At 39.4% G+C, this 18,312-nt stretch overlaps 1 protein-coding gene across 6 annotated transcripts in view; it reads right to left on the minus strand.

Moving 5' to 3' along the window:
- The window catches only part of MRTFB (myocardin related transcription factor B), a 215,104-nt gene that overhangs the window by 187,716 nt on the left and 9,076 nt on the right, over nucleotides 1-18,312 (minus strand). For 3 of the 6 annotated variants that reach the window (XM_044935596.2, XM_044935595.2, XM_044935597.2), the window contains 2 exons: nucleotides 15,990-16,052; nucleotides 15,151-15,198 (listed from right to left, as the gene is read on the minus strand). In XM_044935596.2, coding sequence (XP_044791531.2) covers nucleotides 15,151-15,168 — 18 coding nt within the window. In that variant the 5' untranslated portion in view covers nucleotides 15,169-15,198; nucleotides 15,990-16,052. Of the gene's footprint in view, nucleotides 1-15,150; nucleotides 15,199-15,989; nucleotides 16,053-18,312 lie in introns of those variants that run through there. The other 3 variants (XM_044935600.2, XM_044935598.2, XM_044935599.2) reach the window with 1 other exon arrangement.

The raw sequence follows: 18,312 nt of genomic DNA on the forward strand, positions 1-18,312 counted from the left end.
AAGCCTGAAATAGTTACACTGAGTGAAAGAAGCTAGGCAAAAATGAGTACAGAGTACATAAATCCACTTACATAAAACCTAGAACAGGCAAACTAATCTACAGCAACAGGTCAGTGGCGGCATGGAGATATAAGCAGAAGGGTGTGAGGGGGGCATTACCAAGAGCACAAAGAAGCTTTCGCCGGCCATGGGTACTTTCAATGTTCTTATTGTGGTGATGGTTTCAAGGGTGTCTGTGTTTGTCAGAACAGATGCAATCGTACACTTTAAACACATGCCATTTACTGCAGGTCAATTACGCCTCAATAAAGCTGGAGAAAAAGTAACTGCTTATATTTTACAATATCCATTCTAAATTGCCCCTTTTTCATTAGCATATTGAAAATCTTTCATTGCAGTGAAGCAATTGATATAACTGCCTCAAATACATCTTTTCTTTTGACCTTTACTCTGTATAAACACAACTGTAAAAGTAAATTACTATTGGACGGAAAAGTGAACAGACTGGTCTCCCTGGATTACACGGCGGTCTGTTTATTGGCTTCAAACAAAGCCCAAATGTTTAGCTAAACTACCAGTACTGAATGCTTGGTCACTTAATTTTGAAAATATTATAACCGCAAGCTAGCCTAGAGCAATTCATTAATTCAAATAAACATTTACTGCACATGTACTCTGTCTGTCATGTCGTACGTTCTGGGTTTCAGGCAGCATGGTCAGCAGCAAATTACAAAGCCATTCTGCATCTAGTCTGTAAGATTTTAGTCACTGCATTTAAATAATACAACTAAAGAATATCAATGGAAACAGGATGATTCTTCTTCTAATATAAAGTTAAAATAATAAATGCCAGTGATAAGATGAATAAAGAATTATACACTGACAGCTTAAAATTCCAGAACAAAGGTATCTTTTGAAACCTAAGTGAATTCAGGACAAATGTTAAAAAAAAAAAGTACTTCCATACACAGAGTGGAACTTGTCATCTCTAAGAGATTCTGGCAGTTTAGAAGTATAAAAAGATGTGAAAAGCACGTAGCAAGACCCATAATTAATTAATTAACTATCTATAACAACTAGGCAGCTTTAAGTCAAGTCCCTGTTAGTATCAGACAAGATACTGCGCCATAGCACATCCTCTTCTGCTGATTTTAGAGAATGCCATGTCAGTTGGACCAAAGATGGTAATTACATCTGACAGAAGATATAAGCTTATTTATTCATCACAAACAAAACTCAATAGGTCCACACCTCTTGCCATTAATATATACGACAGTTTACAGCTTATCAAGGGCATCCATTTGAAAATCTATATTATATTTTCTCTTGTGCAGTGGTGCTCCTCTTTTAGGATTTTTTTTAATAAAAGAATCCAATGAACTCATGCAATGGACAAAAAAATTCAATAAATATCCCTTGTTAGAGAAAACCGTTGATGTACTGTGCTTCAGATTTCCCTAGAAACTGTTATTCCTTTCCTAAAAATTTTAAGCTGTCTTTGAACTATCATGTTTTCTGTTCTCAAAGGAACAATTTTATCAGGTGATAAGCTTTTGGTAAATTCTGACTGACATTGATTCTGTCACATGTTCTAAACACATCATATCCAAACTCACATCCACATTAAACACCGCTAATCTCCTAAACAGACTTCCCTGGTGGCTCCTAAATATTCGGTAACCACGGCATTCCAGACCACAAGTTCTGTGAGCACAGTTTGTGAATATTTTCATTCCTGTAGAGAAGCAATGATCATTGAAATGAAAGACGAAAAACCAACCAGCATATTCTGTAATTTTAACTTTTCGTTTTTCAGATTTGTAAAAATGAAAATAAAAATTTTTAAGGTAAACGGGTAGGACATGTCCAAAAAAAAGAGAGACATTCAACAGCTGAGAGTAAACAAGGTTTTCATTATGAAGCTTTTCCAACTCGCCTCCAATATTTACTTTAATTAAAAAGGTAGAATGACACCTGTCACAGTGGAGTTGCACTAAAGCTGAGAGCTGAATCTGTGCTTCTTCACAGCATCTCCTCCGTCCATTACTGCTGCCTTGTTAATGTCCGTCACCTAACATCTACTGACGATTTATAACATGCCAGGCACAGTGCTAACCACTTCAGATGCAGCCATTTCCACTTGCCCTCTTGGCAATTCTGTGATGAAGCATTTCACAGACTGGAAGAGCATCAATGACCTTAAGAACCTGCCCAAGATGACAGAGCTATTCCCCATGATGAACAGAAGAAACCGTGAACTCCTTAGCAGTGAGTCTCCCAGCCAGGCCCCCACAGGGACCACACCTGTCTGAGAACGGGGACTGTTACAACCTTGAGCACTGGTGGTTTATTCTCAGTGTGATTATTATTCTCTAACTCACTTTAATCAGACTATGTCTTAACATGGAAGAGAGAACGACACTGTTGACAGGACTAGGTATATAGGATAATTTCTCTTCCTCGCTTTGGCTTTTGGGTACCCTTCATTATCATAATCTTGGCAAGTCAGGCAAGGTCTTTCCTCTAAGATGAAAAGAATGCCTTAAAGTTATGAGGTACAGTAGCTGCCAGTGTGATTATTACCTTTGACCATGTGTATGGTGGTGTCAAACATTTTAAATTGCACCCGTGTTTTTCACGTAAGTAAATAATACAGTATAAAGTATTAACAAATAGGATATATGGACAAGTAATTTATCCTTCATTCCTCCCCAGACTCGACCTTTCATTCACAACAGCCTGAACAACGGTTTCAAATGGAGCTCCTCGAGCTTGTGTGAGGGCCAGTCCAGACCTCTTACTGCCATCTGAAGATGAGCTCTTCTATATACAAGGTTTCATGGCAACACATCTGTAAAAGAAGCCTACAAACCACACACTTCCACCCTTAAGAGCATTTCTGCACACTATTTCACTACTTCGGAGATGCAGAATAAAACTTATTAAATTCAGGTGTGACAAACACAGAAGCAAGCGCTGGTTGAAAAGTGTCTGCATTCTCTGTCTAATGAGAAAGACTGTTTACTGACAGCATAATCAAGATTCATCAGCTACTTAAACTACAGAAACCACAGCTAAAGTCCATTAGAAATGTCAGTTTACAGAGTATGCATATATTATTTAGAACCACCAGTCTTTACAACTGCTAAGCAACACATTAGCCTAAATTCTACACACACTTAATCAGAGGTGCATTTCAATTGTTTTAAACTTTCCATAACTCAGACAAATCCTTCCTTAATTAGACTAAATCTGGGTAGAGGTAAACTATTTGGATGTTCCTCCTCCCCCATTATTTAATGTTCCTTTTATAATTATTTTTCAGTTCAGTCGCTCAGTTGTGTCCGACTCTTAGCAACCCCATGGACTGCAATATGCCAGGCTTCCCTGTCCATCACCAACTCCCAGAGCTTGCTCAAACTTAGGTCCATCGAGTCAGTGATGCCATCCAACCATCTCATCCTCTGTTGTTCCCTTCTCCTCCTGCCTTCAATCTTTCCCAGCATCAGGGTCTTTTCCAATGAGTCAGTTCTTTGCATCAGGTGGCCAAAGTATTGGAGTTTCAGCTTTAGCATCAGTCCTTCCAATGAATATTCAGGACTGATTTCCTTTAGGATGGACTGCTTGGATCTCCTTGCAGTCCAAGGGACTCTCTAGAGTCTTCTCCAACACCACAGTTCAAAAGCATCAATTCTTTGGCATTCAGCTTTCTTTATAATCCAACTCTCACATCCATACATGACTACTGGAAAAACCATAGCTTTGATTAGGTGGATCTTTGTTGGCAAAGTAATGTCTCTGCTTTTTAATATGCTGTCTAGGTTGGTCATAGTTTTTCTTCCAAGGAGCAAGCGTCTTTTAATTTCATGGCTGCAGTCACCATGTGCAGTGATTTTGGAGCCCCCCAAAACAAAGTCTCTCACTGTTTCCATTGTTTCCCCATCTATTTCCCATGAAGTGATGGGACCTGATGCCATGATCTTCATTTTTTGAATGTTGGGTTTTAAGCCAACTTTTTCACTCTCCTTTTCACTTTCATCATGAATGATACAGTAATAAAATTATATGACAAAGTAATATTATCATATATGACAAAATTATATTTATTAGTTATCAAAAACATCCAAGAACTAAGGAGTGGAGATACGGCATATGTGAAAGCGATGCAGCAGAGGAGTGGCCCTGATGAGCCCTGGGCCCCGCGGCATGAGAGAGTCAGGCCTCTTCTCTCAAGGGCCGCTGTGCACCACCATCCGTAAGGGCTGCTGACGAACCCCTCTGACATCTAGGCTGTGAACTTTTCTATTTTGAATGATGCTACCTCTGAAAAATTAACTAGAAAAGAATGAAGGTAAAAACCTCTTGATAAAAATCATTTCAGAATACAGAATAAGCTAAACTATATTAGAGGTATTTAAAGTTTTTTTTTTCTCCAGGAGCTGATAAGGGGTATCTCCAGAAATCAACCTTCTTTCATTTCAGCTCTGTAACTGATTTCAAAAAGGATACAGTTTGCTGGGGTCTGGGGTCTCAGCATGGAGATTTTCCCATTTATAACTTAACTAGCTTATGCAGAAGTCAAACTCATAATTTTGACTTTATCATTAAGAACTGAAATGTATTCTCTTTCCCAGTCTTGAAGGAGCCTTGGTAAAATTCAGAAGGCACAAAGTCTTAGTCTATCAGATATGTGTTGAACCTATTTGAAAGAATAAGCATTAATCTATAAACCAAAAGAAAATCATCGTGTTATATTTTAAACATATATCTTAACAGTAATTTAAAAAGCTGGAATGCTATAATCTATGCAATTTGAGTTTTTAGAAATGCTCCTTTAAATTAACTTGCTAAAAGACACTTGCCTGCACTGGGAGTTAGGCAAATTTAGTTAAAGTTCTTTGGCAAAAAATTAAACAAACAAATATGGCTCACATTTCTACTAGGAGGTTAAGAAAGGCATCTAGGCAATAAACAAAGACACTTAAAATACATGCAATTTACTATAATATCTTGTCATATGGCAAGGTGGTAGGATGAGAGCGTTTAGCCCTAAAAGTAATACAATACTATTTATGCACTAAAATGAAAAAAAGCACAAAACCCAAAAAACCATCTTTCCCAAGTGTCAACGTAACATTACTAGTTTAGATAAACAAGACCCTATTTTTCTAATATTTAAATAATAAAAATTATACCATATCCACGCTACCTGTGATTTGGTTTTCTTGAATATAGAGGAAAGACAGAGCTGGCAGCACATTCACCTCAAAATTAAAGGGTAAAAAACCAAAGTCAAATTCCATTTCTAGACTAGTGTTCCAAAAGCTATTAAGAGATAGGAATCAGGAGTCAGATTTCAAGATGCCAAAATCTGAAACCTGCAATTCTTTTATTTTTTTTTAATATATAAAAGATGAAAATAAGTTAACATCTGATATTCAGAATACAAAATTTAGGTCTTGCTGTGAACTCAGTTCTTACTTTTAAGGTGAACTTCCAGTCCTTTCCATTCACAAATAGGACTTGATTTATTAAGTTCCCTGCTTTGTATCTCCAGAGTTGATCAAAGCACATTTTCTTAGTACAATCTGTATTGTTCCAAGTGTTTTTATAAACATTTTTTGTGAGAGCTTACAGGAGTGATCTGAAATCATATCCAAGGTTTCATCCTATGAGTCAGTTATTCTTAAACAGAAACAGAATCTGTCTTTATCACCTTTATTTCCCTACCTATCACAAATCTAATTTTAGTCACGAAATTTAAAAAACTAATTAGCAGGACTGTCAGTAGATAATTACTGATAATACTTGGCATGGCAAAGAAAAAAGGCATAATTTCATTACCTGGACATGAAAACTTCAGGTCTACACAGTATCTGAACTTTTATAACAGTTCCTTAGCCACTATGTCCACTACATAGCCCTACACTGATAACTCCCAAATCTATTTCCTGTCCTCGACTGAGATCCAAACTGTACGCTCAGCTGCCTGCTGAACGTGTTCACCTGAATCATTCACACAGATATTCACTGAATACCTGTTATGTGTCCAGTATACTATGCTGGGCTCTGGAAGTTCAGAATGAAGAAAACGAGACAGTTCCTGTCCTCAGGAGACTTTTAATTGTGAAGAACGCCAAACCAGTCAAATAATCATAAAAATATGTAACATACAAGTTGTGATTAGTTCCAGGTCCCAGTCTAAGCTGGTCTAAACCTGAACTCATGGCACTCCGGTCTGCCTGCTCCCTGAACTTGCGTTCTCAGTGGCAATGGTGCCGTCACAGGCTACCAGAGACACACAAGCGGGAGCACTCTTCCTCCTCAGATCTCCTCCGTCTCAGTACTCCCCGAGCATGTGTGCAGGGTTGGCTCTGCCCACAACAACCTTCCTCTTTTGGGGAACTCCCAACGTGATGGTGGTAGACAGCTTTCAAAGACCCCCATGCCTGGTGAAGGCAAAAAACTCAAAGCCAAGAGAGCCCCTGGGATTTTAAAAATGAGCTGGGAGAGAGGAGCTTTTTTTTCCTCTTGGCAGGAGAATATGAAGACAGCCCCTGCCCTATGCAGAAGCCCAAGGGCCCAGAGTTGGGAGAAAGAGTCCCTGTGATGATAAGACCTCTTCCAATCCCCGAGGACCCTGGGTTGTTCTGGTTTCTGCAGCATTTCATATCTTTTACAACCTTCTCCAAGAACCTTCCAATTAATTCCTCTTTTAACTTAAGATAGTTTAAACTTAAGGAGGATTTCTGTTACTTGTAGCCAGGATTCCTGACTGATAGCTCCTTAAACATTTCCGGCCTGGGTCTTATCCAACTCTGCTGCAAATACCCAAGTTCAGGTCCTCACTGACTCTTACTGGACTAACTCAACAGCCTAATGGGACTCTGGTCTCCAGTCCTGCCCCCGCAGGCAGCATCCATAACACAGTGGCCAGAGTGACTGTATCACGCTCCCCCTGCTGGAGAGTGGCTCCAGCATCAACAGTGACAAAATCTAAACTCCTTAACAGGACACACCCAGCTCCCTACAATCAATCTTCCTCTGCAGCCAGGCACCTGTCACTCCTCGCCTCACATTTTATGCTCTGACTGTATGGAATTACTTGGGCTTTAGCTTAGAGAGAGACACACACCCCTCCCCGCCCAATGCTGAACTGACTGGTAAGCAGGAAATTATCCCTTCTGAAAACTTGGAAAACCTGAAGAAAGTAAAGTGGTTTTGTTTAGGTTCACTTCTAGGCATCAAAGTCGTCACATCCATTTCTACATGTTATTACACTAAGAATTCTAAATACCGTGGCTACAAGATACTTGGTCTAGACACTCGGTGTATACAGTAGCAAGAAACTGGAGGAGAAAATCAAAGACCCTAACAAAAAGTTCTGATTGCCACCCTGATTGCCATTGTGTTCGGACTGAGCACAACTCTTGTGAATATACTGAAATCTACTGAGTTACATGCTTTAAATGGGTGAACTTCGTGGTACATGAATTATATCTCAATAGAGCTGCTTCAAGTGTCCACTCTTCAGTGAGGCACTCTCAGCCAGATATAGAAGAGTACTCCTTCCTCCCTTCCATGGGTCTCCACTGTCTGTGGATGCTTCTAGCTTGGCATGTGAGCTCTAGTTCTTTGAGGATAGAGCCATGGCCCAGTCACCTCTGGATCCCCAAGCCTCGTCAAGGGCTTAGTACATACCAGACACTGAAAATGTTCACAGAATGTCCCATGCATTCTGAGCTAGGCAGAACATTGAAAGACATTTTTTCTAACTTAAAAAATGCACATTGAGTTTTAGGTTAGGAAACTTGGTCTTCTCACCTTGTAAGAGAATATTTGAAAATATGAAAGATGTTTAAATACCTCTACCCATTGTATAGTTAACAGCTGATCATTTAATTTTGCAGCAACTTTTTAAAATCAGATGTATAGAAATAAGGTGCAATTTTTTTTTTAACTTGCAGAAAATTTCAAACAGAGGCAAGACAACATAAGCAACCAAAGAAAAACAGAAGTTGGTCTTCTCAAAAATTAAAAAATTTCTTCAAAGAACTTTCTTTTTAAAAAGTGAAAAGACAATCCACAGAAAGGGAGGAAAATTTTACAATTCATATCTCTGATAAAGACCTATGTGGAGGGCAGAAGGGTGCAAAGAAATCTAGAATACACAAAAACATTATAACTCAACAATAAAAAGACAATCCCATTTTTAAAATGGGAAAAGAATGTGAATAGGCATTTCTCTAAAAAATATACAAGTGACCAAGAAGCTTATATAAAGATATTGAACATCATTAGCCATTAGGGCGGAGAAGGCGATGGCACCCCACTCCAGTACTCTTGCCTGGAAAATCCCATGGATGGAGGAGCCTGGTAGGCTGCAGTCCATGGGGTTGCTAAGAGTGGGGCACAACTGAGCGACTTCCCTTTCCCTTTTCACTTTCACGCATTGGAGAAGGAAATGGCAACCCACTCCAGCGTTCTTGCCTGGAGAATCCCAGGGACGGGGGAGCTTGGTGGGCTGCCATCTAAGGGGTCACACAGAGTCGGACACGACTGAAAGTGACTTATCAGCAGCAGCAGCCATTAGGGAAAATGCAAATCAAAATTACCACGAGAGACCACTTCACACCCACTGGGATGGTTACTATGAAAAACAAAACAAAAAATAACAAGTGTTGGCCAGGATGGAATCCTCTAACACTGCTGATGGGAACGTAAAATAGTACAGCCACTTTGGAAAACAGTTTGGCAGTCCCTCAAAAAGTTAAATATAGAGCTACCATGAGAGGCAGCGATTCTACCCTTAGGTATATATCCATGAGAAATGACAGCAGATGTCCACCCAAAAAACTTAGACATGAATGTTCTCAGTAGCATTCACAACTTCCAAAACCTGGAAACCACCTAAGTGGCCATCAATGGATGAATAAACAAAATGTTATCTATCTATGCTGTAGAATATTATTTAGCAACAAAAAAGAATGAATTCTTACATATGCTATGACACAGACGAACCTCAAAAGCATGCTAAGTGAAAGAAGTCAGACACAAAAGGTCACACGTACTGTATAATTCCATTTATATGACACACTCTGAATTCAGAGACACACAAAGTACATCGGTGGTTGCCAGAGACTAAAGAGAGGGAAGAATGGAAAGTGACTGCTGCTCGGTCTGGGGTTTCTTTTTGGGGTGATGAAAGTGTTCTGGAATGAGACTGGGGATCCGTGCATAACTCTGTGAATACAGAAAGATCTATTGAATTTTACGTTTTAAATGGGTGAACTTTATGGTATGTGAATTACATGTCAATAGAGCTGTTAGGAAAAAAAATTACTACACAAAATCATATAGTGACACCTCCATGCAGGGGCCTGACTGAATCACTCTGCCTACTACAGGATAACCTGTCGTAAACACACACATACACACACAAACATACAATCTGTTCAAATGAGGAAATGATTTATTTTCCTACCACCAAATCCCCACAGCGAACAATCATAAAATCAAATTCAAAGTAAAAGAAGAAAAGAACAAAAGAGCACACAAACTGCAATTTGCTGGCAGGTATAAAATGGAATTAACCAAAAGCTGCACAAAGAAAAATGTTTATCAGAACCACTCGCTTCCCTTTGATTACACAGATTTAAACAAGTCAAAGTCCTTTTTAACTGATGAGAAAATGTGCCAGCTTCTTTATTAACACAGAGCAAGGAAAAACAAGCATTCTCTCCTATAACAAAATTAACATCCCACAGAAGGTCTGTTTGTACTTGGCCGTCATGAACCTTTCATCTCAGAGCACTGCTAAATTAAACAAGCCTATGTTGTATTGAACACAATGAGCCAGACACCTTGGCAGGCTCCTAAAATTCGCCAGTTAATTCTGAAGAACATTAGAAACAGACAGGAGGGTAAGAACGAGGGTGATGGTGCTGATAAAGCGGCTGTATCTTCGTTCCGCTCAACATTTCACTAATCTATGATAATGGAAACACTCTAAGAACTGTGACAAGAAAAGCCAGAGAGATCTGGATTCAAGTTATTGTTTTGTTTTTAATGTGCCCAAGGACAAATCTCATAACCAAGCCTTCTATTCTCTAAAACTAGAGTGGCTGAATCTAGCCTCTGAGAGTCATTAGAGAACAAAATGAAAGAATACACACCGAAGGTACAGCCCAACGCTCAATATGTACATCCCCGCCATAAAAACCCTCAGTGCTCTCAACTCTTCAACACAAATATTGATTCTGGAGCTTGCATCACAACAGAAGTAACTGACATCAGTCATTCTTTTCTACCCCAAGGACATCTAAGCAACCAAAAGATCCTATGAAAATTCTCTATTAAATTATTCCCCCTCCCATATAACTGAAAGTAAGAAAGCCATCAATAAAGTCTGCTTTAAATGTATTAAATCAGGGCATGACACAAAGCATTCATTCACCTAAGAGGTATTTAAAAGCAATGAACTGAGAGAGACATACCAAGAGAAACACTTACTATTAGAGACAAATGCCTATTTTTCAGTGCAATAATTGGTAACCTTTCCATAAAGATTGATGAAATCTGATTATAATTCCCAAGTGTCAGTAATCAGTTCTTAAGGAAAAAGAAAAAGGAAGTGGGATGGTTTCAAGCACTGCAGAAAAGATGTAGGCGGATACCCTTCCTACTGACAGCTATTACCATTAACATTTGAGAGATGGCTGCCAGAAGATTCAGACAAAAAAACTTTGTTACATTAAAACAGACTGAAATCTACTTACAACAAAACTTACTGGGTTTAACAGACACAAACATAACCCACACCATGAATCAGGTGTCCTCTCTGAACAAACAGGCACAGAGGTAGAGCTCATGTGGAACTCGCGCGTTTGTCATTACACCACTACCTCACACTTGCGTGGCGGAAGTCTACTTAGACACTCTGCATCCAGACTCTGCAGTGAGGCCATGGGGTCGCAGAGAGTCGGACAGGACTGAGTGACTGAACTGAAGTGAACTGAGACTCTGCAGTGGTAGATGGTAGACTCCCTCCGCCCAGCTCCAGACCAAGTTCTATCACAGCACAAAGCGTCCAGGGTCTCAAGGGGGATGGGACGTTAAGAGGCTGGAGAGGCCTACCCCTGGGGAGCTCCACCAAGCACCACGTTCATTATGGAACTTGTAGCCCAAAGCTTCTGTTCTCTACCCCTCTCCCCCAAACCCTCCCCCTAAGACTCCGAATTTAATAAAACCTCTTTGAGGGACTAACTCACTGTAAATGCTACAGAAGGAGGGCCGAGTGTTGCCCTTGCTGGGGGGATGTTCTCTATACAACACATCAGCACTTATTTTGCCCTCCTGTTGCGGTTCAGTACTCTCACCCTGACCATGAAAGTTTCATGTGAATATTCTACCACCACAAATCCTATATATGAAGACAGAACTTCTCTTCTTTCCAACTTTCCAATCAAATAACCACTTACACTGCCAGTCTAAACTTTAAGCTTTATGCCTAAAATAGGAAGAAACTGTTGCAAATGCATAAAATCCAACCCATTAAGTGCATAAGAATGTCTTAAAATCTGTTTAAATACAGTATAAAAATTTTTACAAACGCAGCTCAGAGGAGAAATAAATGATAGTCTTAAGTTTAATTAAGACTCCAGTTTAACTGCTACTAGTAATGCCTCACTTTTCAGAAGTAATTTTAGAATTAGGGTTTTAAAGCATGCAATTAAAGAAAGTAAGTCATCAGTGAAATGAAAGCTATAATATAAGGAACTTCCTATACTACTGGAGAAAAGAGGTATAAGAACATAGAACTTCACTTATTTCAGAAAACAAATACAGGATCATACCATTAGCCACAATAAGATAGAGGGTAAAGTCCAGAAAATACAATTAATTTAGACCTTACTAAATGAAGACTCAATAATTTCCTTTCAAGCCTGCCTAGATTTATTAATAACTTTAGATTTATTAAGGAAGGAGTTGCTAAGAAAGTTAAAGTACAAATAAATTGCTAGGGGATTATTTAATAAATTAAAAAATTTTACATGCAAATAGCTGCTGCTAAAATACTAATTAAAACTAGCTCATGCATTCTTTAGAATCCCATACTCCAGTGGAAACAAAGTGTATGAAACAAGAATCCTCAACATTGCCTAAATCTATTAGATAATTGTTCCATTCTCTGTTTATTTTGGCTGTGAAAAACTGGTTGTGAGTCAGAAACGCTTAATAGGCAGGATACTGGACAAAGATTTACACATTCTTCTTAATGGCTGGCAATTCATTTCTCTACTTTTAACAAATGCTGAACTACACAATTAAAATATACCTCAATTTCTCTCCATTATAATTTACTTTATCCTTGTCTTCAAATAACTGAAAGATATTCCCATCTGTATAATATGAAACATATCATAAATAGTAGATCAAGTACTTTACCTATTTTAGACACTTTTCCCTTAACAGCAACAAAAAACAAAAAAGCAGATTTAAAACACAGTTGTATGTGGGATTCTGCAAAGAAATTGGACAGAATCCAAATCAACAGTCCAAACAAAACATCACAAGAGGTTATGGTAGCAAATGTCACTACAATTATATACATCTAGATTTAGGTGCATTTAAACATCACAGGTGCTAGTTTTCTTCTCCAAGAAATTAAATTTCTTAATTAAAATTGAAGGCACATCTCATTTGCATCTTAGTTCTAACTTAACAATGATGATATTGACCAATCATTAATTCCTACAAAAATTATTTGAGCATCTGCCATGTGCGTGCCAGGTATCACAGCAGTTGCTGGATATAAGCTGGTGCATAAAACACACTAGGTCCAAGCCTCAACAATGTTAACTTGGAGTGAAAAGAAAAGCACTCACATGAAAGACAATCTATAAGAAGATGCATTCGATATCAAGGAAAAAGATGAATTTTAACTGGCTTTCAATTAAGTCAAAAAAGAAACAGTAAGCCGATGACAAAGTACATGCTTGTTTCACGTGAGACCTTCCTTAGGCAACTTTTATTTGAAATAAAATCTAAAACAAACATAAAATTAGAGCTCATATTCATATCAGAAACTGGCAAAATCCTCTGGACAGATGAAACTCAACATTGGCATTCATATGTATACATGTGAATGCATAGTCACCTAACTCAGTAATATTAGTTAGTCGCCAATAGTGGAAAATTCTTAAACAGATGGGAACATAAGACCACCTTACCTGCCTCTTAAGAAACCTGTATGCAGGTCAAGAAGCAACAATTAGAACAAGACATGGAACAACAGACTGGTTCAAAATTGGAAAAGGAGAACATAAAGGCTGTATATTGTCACCCTGCTTATTTAACTTATATTTGAAGTACATCATATGAAATGCTGGGTTGGATGAATCACAAGCTAGAATCAAGACTGCTGGGAGAAATACCAACAACTTCAGATATGCAGATGACACTAATGGCAGAAAGCAAAGAGGAACTAAAGACTCCTGAAGAGGGTGAAAGAGAGTGAAAAAGCTGGCTTAAAACTCAACATTCAAAAAACTACAATCATGGCATCTGATCCCATCACTTCATGGCAAACAGATGGAGAAAAAGTGGGAACAGTGGCAGGTTTTATTTTCTTGGGTTCCAAATCACTGTGGATGGTGACTGCAACCACAAAATTAAAAGACGCTTATTCTTTGGAAAAAAAGCCATGACAAACCTAGATAGCATATTAAGAAGCAGAAACATCACTTTGCTGACAAAGGTCCATATAGTCAGAACTTTAGTTTATCCAATAGTCATGTACAGATGTGAGAGTTGGATCATAAAGGCTGAGCTCCAAAGAACTGATGCTTTTGAACTGTCGTGCTGGAGAAGACTCTTGAGAGTCCCTTGGGCAGCAAGAAGATCAAACCAGTCAATCCTAAAGAAAATCAACCTTGAATATTCACTGGAAAGACTGACGCTGTAGCTGAAGCTCCAATACTTTAGTCACCTGATGTGAAGAGCCAACTCACTGAAAAAGATCCTGATGCTGGGAAATACTAGAGGCAGAAGGGAAGACAGAGAATGAGGTGGTTGGATGGCATCACCGACTCAATGGACATGAGCTTGAGCAAACTCCAGGAGATAGTGAAGGACAGGGAAGCCTGGTGTGCTGCAGTCCATGGGGTCACAAAGAGTCGGACACAACTTAGTGACTGAACAACAACAATTTAAAAATATTTATACTGAATTAATCAGGGTAATGGGGCTTCCCTGATAGCTCAGTTGGTAAAGAATCCACCTGCAACGCAGGAGACCCCAGTTCGGTTCCTGAGTCAGGAAGATCCCCTGTAGAAGGGATAGGCTACCCACTCCAGTATTCTTGGGCTTCCCTTGTGGCTCAGCTGGTAAAGAATCTGCCTGCAATGCAGGAGACCTGGGTTCGATCCCTGGGTTGGGAAGACCCCTGGAGAAGGGAAAGGCTACCCACTCCAGTATCCTGGCCTGGGTCGCAGTGTTGGACACGACTGAGCGACTTTCACTTTCAATCAGGGTAGTAGACCTAAAAACAAAGATCTCAACATATTTCAACATTTTCATCACATTCAAAGTCCAAGAGTGTCTCACATACACACAAGAACCACATGTATGTTTTTAATAAGGAAATTCTTTATGTAAGTAAGGCTATCAGATGAAAGAGGTCTTTAAACATGAAAGGTTTACTCCAGTCAGAAACCCTGCTATCTTGCTTCCCTGGTGGCCCAATGGCAAAGAGTCCACCTGCTAGTGCAGGAGACACAGGTTCAATCCCTGATCTGGGAAGATAACACATGCCGCAACTACTGAAGGCCACGCCCCTAGAGCCAGTGTGCCACAAGACAAGCCACTGCACCGAGAAGCCCGCACACTGCATTGAAGAGAAGCCCCTGCTAGAAAAGCCTGAGTGCAGCAACAAAGATCCAGCACAGCCCAAAATAAACAAATACAATTAAAAACAAGAAAGCCCTGCTATCTCAAAAAGACACCATTTTTTCCTCCTATTGGATGGGTAAGCATTAAACACATGAACAAAACTCAGTGTGGGTAAGGACATGGAAAACAGGACTCTGGTGACTTTCAGTTGGGGAGGGGCCTTTATTTACAGAGGGCAGTTTAGCCACAAGCACCTACCTTTAAAATGCATATCATCTTTGACCCAGAAGTTATACTTCAAGGAAGCTAAATGAACAAACATATAATGATGTAGGTACAGGGTTGTTTGACACACTATTATCCACTAGAAAACCATCTAAACAGTCATCAAATGAATGACTCAATTAAAGTATGGTGCCTCTAAACAATCAAATATTGTCAGTAAAATGACTGTATACGATTATACATGTCTTTTACAATTCATGTGTAAAGATGCATAAAATATACTGTTGTATTAAATAAAAGACCAATTTACTTAAAGATTTATATGTAAATACTTCTATATTCATACATTTCTAAATGGAGTTTTCATCAAAATAACAATGGCAGTCATTTCTGGGTGGCAGGAGTTAGGTGTCATTAATGGAAGTTTTTTCTCACTACTGCAAGAAAAAAAACAACACATTTTCATTTAAGAAAATGAAGTGTTGCAATCTCACCAAGTGGCTTCAAATCCCTTCAACTCCCTACTTTAAAATCAAAAGTTTTCACTGAATGTTGCAAGTATGTATAACCACCGAACAGCTTACGGATTTCCACCTGTGGGATCTCCTGCTCAGCACCAGGCTTTAAAACAAGGAGATAGCGAAAAATTTATTAAAGATTCAAGTCAAAGAAGTAAGGAAGCCAAATGACCTTAATCAGAAGCCCACATTTCTGGCAACCACCTTAAGAACCCCAGGTTCTATCAACTGACACACTCCTCAAACAACAATCTCCCTCTTGTATCTTCAGAAAGCAGATATGGAGAGAAATTTTTTTTAAATAAGAGACATTTTCTTTAAAAAAAAAAAAAACTTAAATCATAAAAAACTTACCTCAGTAAAAATGTTTAATTATTTTCCTGTCTCACATTCTTTCTTAGCACCTTTACTGGGAACCTAGAGAGAAAAAAAGTTAAAATTACTTTTTATTCAACATCTACAGCATGCCAGGCAGGGTGGTCAGAGAAAGTATCTCGGAGAACATCAAGTCTGAGAGGAATCAGAATGAATAAAATAGAAGTTACTAAAATGGGAAGATTGGGCAGAAAAGTGAGCAGGTTCAAGTGGAATTGAATAACTTTCTCTAAATGGTTCAAGAACCTATACCTAACTATAGTCAACCTCACAGCAGGTGAAAAGCTGGGTTGCTAGATTAAGAACACCTGCCTGAGCCTCAGCACTACCACTTCCTTGCTTGTCTGCTCCTGAGCAAGTCCATAAGCAGTGTGCCTGGGTTTCCCCAAGTGCCTAATAATAGGACTCAACTCCTAAGCCGGCTGAGGGTTATGTTAGATTATCCACATCACGGAATTTAAAACAGTTTCTGGGACATAATAAAATGTTCGATAAACGTTAGTTTTCACTATTATTCAGTTCAGTTGCTCAGTCGTGTCTGACTCTTTGCGACCCCATGAATCGCAGCACGCCAGGCCTCCCTATCCATCACCAACTCCCGGAGTTCACTCAGACTCACGTCCATCGAGTCAGTGATGCCATCCAGACATCTCATCCTCTGGCGTCCCCTTCTCCTCCTGCCCCCAATCCCTCCCAGCATCAGAGTCTTTTCCAATGAGTCAACTCTTCGCATGAGGTGGCCAAAGTACTGGAGTTTCAGCTTTAGCATCATTCCTTCCAAAGAAATCCCAGGGCTGATCTTCAGAATGGACTGGTTGGATCTCCTTGCAGTCTAAGGGACTCTCAAGAGTCTTCTCCAACACCACAGTTCAAAAGCATCAATTCTTCGGCGCTCAGCCTTCTTCACAGTCCAACTCTCACATCCATACATGACCACAGGAAAAACCATAGCCTTGACTAGACACACCTTTGTTGGCAAAGTAATGTCTCTGCTTTTGAATATGCTATCTAGGTTGGTCATAACTTTCCTTCCAAGGAGTAAGCGTCTTTTAATTTCATAGCTGCAGTCACCATTTGCAGTGATTTTGGAGCCCCAAAAAATAAAGTCTGACACTGTTTCCACTGTTCCCCCATCTATTTCCCATGAAGTGATGGGACCAGATGCCATGATCTTCGTTTTCTGAATGTTGAGTTTTAAGCCAACTTTTTCACTCTCCTCTTTCACCTTCATCAAGAGGCTTTTTAGTTCCTCTTCACTTTCTGCCATAAGGGTGATATCATCTGCATATCTGAGGTTACTGATATTTCTCCTGGCAATCTTGATTCCAGATTGTGCTTCTTCCAGCCCAGAGTTTCTCATGAGGTACTCTGCATAGAAGTTAAATAAGCAGGGTGACAATATACAGCCTTGACGTCCTCCTTTTCCTATTTGGAACCAGTCTGTTGTTCCATGTCCAGTTCTAACTGTTGCTTCCTGACCTGCATACAGATTTCTCAAGAGGCAGATCAGGTGGTCTGGTATTCCCATCTCTTTCAGAATTTTCCACAGTTTATTGGGATCCACACAGTCAAAGGCTTTGGCATAGTCAATAAAGCAGAAATAGATGTTTTTCTGGAACTCTCTTGCTTTTTTGATGATCCAGCGGACTTGGCAATTTGATCTCTGGTTCCTCTGCCTTTTCTACAACCAGCTTGAACATCTGGAAGTTCATGGTTCTCATATTGCTGAAGCCTGGCTTGGAGAATTTTGAGCATTACTTTACTAGTGTGTGAGATGAGTGCAATTGTGTGGTAGTTTGAGCATTCTTTGGCATTGCCTTTCTTTGGGATTGGAATGAAAACTGACCTTTTCCAGTCCTGTGGCCACTGCTGAGTTTTCCAAATGTGCTGGCATATTGAGTGCAGCACTTTCACAGCATCATCTTTCAGGATTTGAAATAGCTCCACTGGAATTCCATTGCCTCCACTAGCTTTGTTTGTAGTGATGCTTTCTAAGGCCCACTTGACTTCACATTCCAGGATATCTGGCTCTAGGTGAGTGATTACACCATCATGATTATCTGGGTCGTGAAGCTCTTTTTTGTACAGTTCTTCTGTGTATTCTTGCCACCTCTTCTTAATATCTTCTGCTTCTGTTAGGTCCATACCATTTCTGTCCTTTATCAAGCCCATCTTTGCATGAAATGTTCCCTTGGTATCTCTAATTTTCTTGAAGAGATCTCTAGTCTTTCCCATTCTGTTGTTTTCCTCTATTTCTTTGCATTGATCACTGAGGAAGGCTTTCTTATCTCCTCTTGCTATT

This window comes from Bubalus bubalis, chromosome 24 (genome assembly GCF_019923935.1).
Source record: "Bubalus bubalis isolate 160015118507 breed Murrah chromosome 24, NDDB_SH_1, whole genome shotgun sequence".
Lineage (NCBI taxonomy): Eukaryota > Metazoa > Chordata > Mammalia > Artiodactyla > Bovidae > Bubalus > Bubalus bubalis.